This window comes from Argentina silus, assembly GCF_951799395.1.
Source record: "Argentina silus genome assembly, chromosome: 15".
NCBI lineage: Eukaryota > Metazoa > Chordata > Actinopteri > Argentiniformes > Argentinidae > Argentina > Argentina silus.
The window spans coordinates 3,647,738-3,652,737 of NC_139669.1; the positions used below are offsets into that span (position 1 = coordinate 3,647,738).

At 46.6% G+C, this 5,000-nt stretch overlaps 1 protein-coding gene across 1 annotated transcript in view; it reads left to right on the plus strand.

Annotated features, from left to right (window-relative positions):
- atp8a1 (ATPase phospholipid transporting 8A1) overlaps positions 1 to 5,000 on the plus strand; it is a 97,653-nt gene that overhangs the window by 89,389 nt on the left and 3,264 nt on the right. Inside the window, exon 34 of the mRNA XM_083686206.1 lies at positions 4,980 to 5,000. This exon is cut by the window's right edge and continues 68 nt beyond it. Coding sequence (XP_083542332.1) covers positions 4,980 to 5,000 — 21 coding nt within the window. The remainder of the gene's footprint in view (positions 1 to 4,979) is intronic.

A 5,000-nucleotide genomic window follows, 5' to 3' on the forward strand; every position in this document is an offset into this window, starting at 1 on the left:
GCCCTAAAACTCCCGGGGTGAATGTAGACGTCAGGCTCCCAGCCCCCCATCGTTTTACACAAACCCACAAGGCTCCTCACTATTAAACCACTAAGAGGTACTGTGATGGAATTAGAGAGAGCCTCAATATTGCTGTTGACTTTGTCCCCCTCCTCTGTTTTCCCTCTGTCTCTGTGTTTTCGGAATACTTAAGTCCTTTATTAAAGAGCCACGTGTGTGTTGTATGTGAGCTCTCTCTGCCCTGTCGTTAAACCTCCCAGACCTGGATCCATAAGACCCCGAGGCCCTGTGATTTATAGGACCGTACAGCAGTCATGGAAGCCACAGCATTGTTCATGGTGTAAGCCGCCATGGTGTGTGTGTGTGTGTGTGTGTGTGTGTGTGTGTGTGTGTGGTTTTAGGGGGGTGTGAGCATATGTATTTCTATTGATATGGATGTATATGTCATGATAAGTGAGCTAATATATGTAAAACTGACACAAAGTCTGTCGTGTAATTTATTTCATTTGGCAATTTTAATCTTTTTTGAGACATGTTGTAAATCACTAACGGACAGTTGCGCCTGTGTGACTTCTGTTGAGCTATAACTGTTTTGGTTAGCCTTTTTCCTCTATTTTTCTTTGGGATATCTGGAGGCCAAAGTGGGACGACACACAGAGAAGCAGAGAGTGGAAGATGGACCCAACTGAGAGACCCAGTGTTTGTTCTCCATAGAGAGAGTGAAGGGGTTAGTGGGGGGGTGGGGGGGGGGGCGGATTGGAGGGGGGTGTAAGGGATTGTGAATTCCTCATTTGCTTTTGCGTCGCAATGACGGCATTTGGGAATTTGTGGATTTGTGGGCCCTGTCTAAAGCGGAGCCCCTCTCACTCTCTCTTTAGCTCTCTTTCTCTCAACTCTGGCTCTCACTTCCATCCTTTCTTTTGCTCTCTCTCTCTGTCTCTCTCTCTCTCTGTCTCTCTCTCTCTCTCTGGCATTAAGTGAGCGTCCATCTCCTTTTTCTCTCTTGTGAACTCCTCTGGGACTTCTCTCTGCTGTGTTTGCTGCCTAGCCGACTGCACAATCAAGCCCTGACCCTGAGGGATTTGGAATGGGCTGACAGTGTGGTGCTGGTGCTGGTGGTTGTGGAGCATCAGAGCCTATTTGTGGCCAAACACACAGATCCACCCTCAATTTACTAATGCACACAAATCCACACACCCAGACCTTCATTAGCCCCTTCCTGTGGCTATGGCAGTACAGTCCACCTCTCTGTTGCATGTGTTCCAATTGTATGGTCTGCTCGACCCAGCTGAATGGAAAAGGAGACCTGGATAGAGGTCGACCGAATCACTCCCTCAGGCTGGATTTGACTTATCCCTCCTCCTTTCATCGTAACCAATAAAACGTTGCCACACAAAGAGGCTCTGTGCACCCGAGCTGATGGTGTCCGAATATTAGCATCTGAGGGCTTTGGCAGAGTTGAGCCACAGAGAGAAAGAGGGGAGAGACTGAAATCTGACAGCCTTTCAGATATGACAGAAAGAGACTGGGGGAGAAAGACTGTGTGTGTGTGTCTGTGTGTGTCTGTGTGTGTGTGTGTGGTTGGCTTTTCTCAATCTATGGTTTGTAAAGCCAAAGGCACAGGGTGAATGGCCAAGTCTTGGATTGTCCTCCCTTCATATTTACCATCACAAAGGCAGGCATTAACATTCTTGGACCCACACTATGACTGCCAGGCATGTTCAGCCGACTGCCACCCTCTGATCAATGCATCCAGGCATAGTAATCAGACACCGTTGGTCTGAGCAGATTGGATCACTCTGTCCCTTGACACTGTCATTAGGGATCGGATGGCTTTGAACAACCAGTTTTTGTAAACTGCATGATGGTCTCTCCAATATAAAATATGAACACATATGGTTCGTTGCAGTTCATATCATAATCATGATAGTGAAACTGACACATTTTGTAATTGTAAATTAAATTATGAATGTGAGTCACGAGTGTTTTTTTGTTTTTTTTAATGATTAAAAACAGTGTACAAATCTGTGCTCTGAGGACAAGAAAAGCTGAGTCATGTGCTCCGAACGAGCTCAAAGGCGAGAGCGACAGACTCTGTGTGTGCGTGCGTGCGTGCGTGTGTGTGTGCGTGTCTGTGTGTCAGCAAGTCTGAGTGTGTGTGTGTGTGTGTGTGTGTGTGTGTCAGCGAGTCTGTGTGTCTCCAGTGGCCGTGCGGGGGTTGACGGCCTGTCAAAACACTGTGGGCCGTCGCTGCGGACACCACTGTCTGCCCGCCCAGATGAGTTTATTAGTTTGTCCTAAATATACACCCCACACCCTGAACCCCACAGGCCCCGAGGAATGAGCCATCACTAGCATCTACCAAACACCACTGACTCAGCCGGTATTTACTGTGTCTGTCCACATCTACTCAATAGATAAACATCATTTTGTTTACTTGAGTGTTGAATTTATGGATTAGTGAACTTTTCAGCTCTTCACTGTGGCTTGCCGTCAATTTGTGAGTTACACGACAGACAACTCAAGTGGTTTGCGGTGTGTTGCTACTGTACGTGCATTGTTTGTCTATGGATGGTTTATGAAAATAGTTTTGACAAATATTTTTCATACATTTAAGTTGTAAAAGACGGTGATGGTGTGTTTGTTATGCCTGTTGGCTTTGATTTAATGTGCTGAGCATGTATCCGCAGTTTATTTTCAAAAGACCCGTAAGACAGCTTAAACACTGCTATTAAATGTGTGATACATTGGATGGAAACGAAAATAATTAAACTGACGTTACGATAAAGAAAAAGCCTATGTTTCCACAGGGACTGCCTAACTTCAAACTTGACATGAAAATGCTCCAACGCAATTTTCCCGCAACGTATGTATTTTGGTCGCTGGGCAACATAGAAAAGCTCCATTCATTCCCATCCCATGTCAAACATTAGGAAAAAGCCATTTTGATTTCCAGTCATTTGGGATTTCCTCTATCCCCGATGTTTTGTCAGACATCAAAGTCCATTTGCTCGTAATGACGAACAGATTAAATAATTAGGGAACACCTGAGCCCTTTGATACCTTTGACACCAATCTCTGTGTGTGTGTGTGTGTGTGTGTGTGTGTGTGTGTGTGTGTGTGTGTGTGTGTGTGTGTGTGTGTGTGTGTGAATGTGTGTGTGTGTGTGCATCTGCGTGTGTGTGTGTGTCCTAAGGCGCCTTCCCGGGCTCCTGCCTGTTTCAAGTTACAGGAAGAACATTGTCTGGGGGCCCCGCAGTCTGAACAAGTGACACAAGCATGTACGGCCTAAATTGCGATGCAAGAGGGCGCGCGTGTTTTGCTCTTTGACACGTAATGACAGATAGTTTCAATGCAGCCGAGCCAAAGCAAACATGGCACCGTGCGGCCGGCTGCATGGTGGGACGGCCCACGCCAACACGATCCCTGTCACCCGCCAGACCAAATGGAACCTCCCGACAAGGCCCTGCTATTTCAGGTCTTTACTTAGTTGCTCAGTTGACGGCGTCTGATGAATTGTGTGTTTTTATAAACATGGATGACCAAAGATGGAGGGGATGCTGTCTCCCAAGATGGCAGAGTTATGATATCTAAGGAAATAAAGATCTGAAGTGGAAAAAGTTCCAAGTTGCCTCCCAAGTGTATGTTTTCCCAGAGCATAACAAATGAGTCTGGACGCAGCACTCGGTTATCTCCTGAGTGGATTTATCTTGGCTCCTCGCAACAATGAGAGGATTTATAAGGTATTGCATACAAAAACATTGCGACAGTGTTTATTATTCAGAAGGGTTAAGAGGACAACAACAAAAAAAAATCTATCAACTGTCTTTGTGAAGTTTAATGTAAGTTGGCTGTCTTTACCACTGAAGAGTCAAACCACTACCAAGTAGTGATGGTTCAGTTGATGAATATGGTTTATGGTAAATTTGTCTCATACATACATTAATTCAGTGACCAGAGAGGCTGTATTGGTCAGTCCAAAGGAGGACTTTGAGGACCCACCTCAGGGTGTCCCCCTGCTCTGCTCAGCCCTCCTCAGGTTTCCCTCTGCTTGCTCTGAGGATCAGGTGAACGCCCTCTAGGCATCATGAGGGTCACAGCAGCAGGTTGGGAGCGTAGAGTGGTTTTAGGGGTGGAGAGTGGGGAAGGTGGGAAGGTTGGGGGGTGGGGGTATCCTTATTGACCTGTGCAGCAGCCAGGAGGCATCCCACCTCAAGTTACCCCCTTATTCGCCACCTGCTTTTGGGGCCAGTCACTGTAGCTTACAGTTACCTGTGGGTGTATCCCACTGTATTTACCTTGCTTAAGCTGCCCTGAGGCACAGATGCCCTGAGACACAGATCTAGGATCAGCTCATCCTCACCAAATACTGGAGGCTGGGAAATGCAAAACCCACCTAAGATCAGTGTTCTGGGTGCAACTTCACCCTACACCCCCCTCCCCCCCCCCACCGGCCCTTCACTGCCAGGTTGGGTCCGATTAGCCTTCCAGATCTGACCAGGGTTTCCTCTATGTGGTGATGATGGGAATAAGGGTTTTCAACACGGTTCACAATGGTGTTGTTTTAGACCGGTGTAAAGGATAGCCTACTGCAGTTCTAACAGCACAAAGCTACATCCTCGGCCTCGGGGGCTGTGGAAACCTAAACAACAACGTTGGTGTCATTTAGTCATGGTGGATTACTAGCTCTGGTCACACTTGGCTGACCCATCTCTTGTTTTCACAACTCATTTGTTTGTTTTGGGGTGTTTTTGTTGTTGTTGTTGTTGTTGTTGTTGTTATTGTTGTTAAGGATATAACAGGAGTGTCTTAGGCGGTCTGATCTGTCTTTGGTTTATTCTCTATAGACCTCTTTCACTGCATTACTGTACCTACTGAACTCTAAAAACACTAAAAAAATGTGTGTGTGCGTGTGTGCGTGTGCGTGTGTGTGTGTGTGCATGTGCACTGTGTCTTATCTGTGTGTCTGTGTGTCTCAGGCGGACATGATGTTCAGTTCG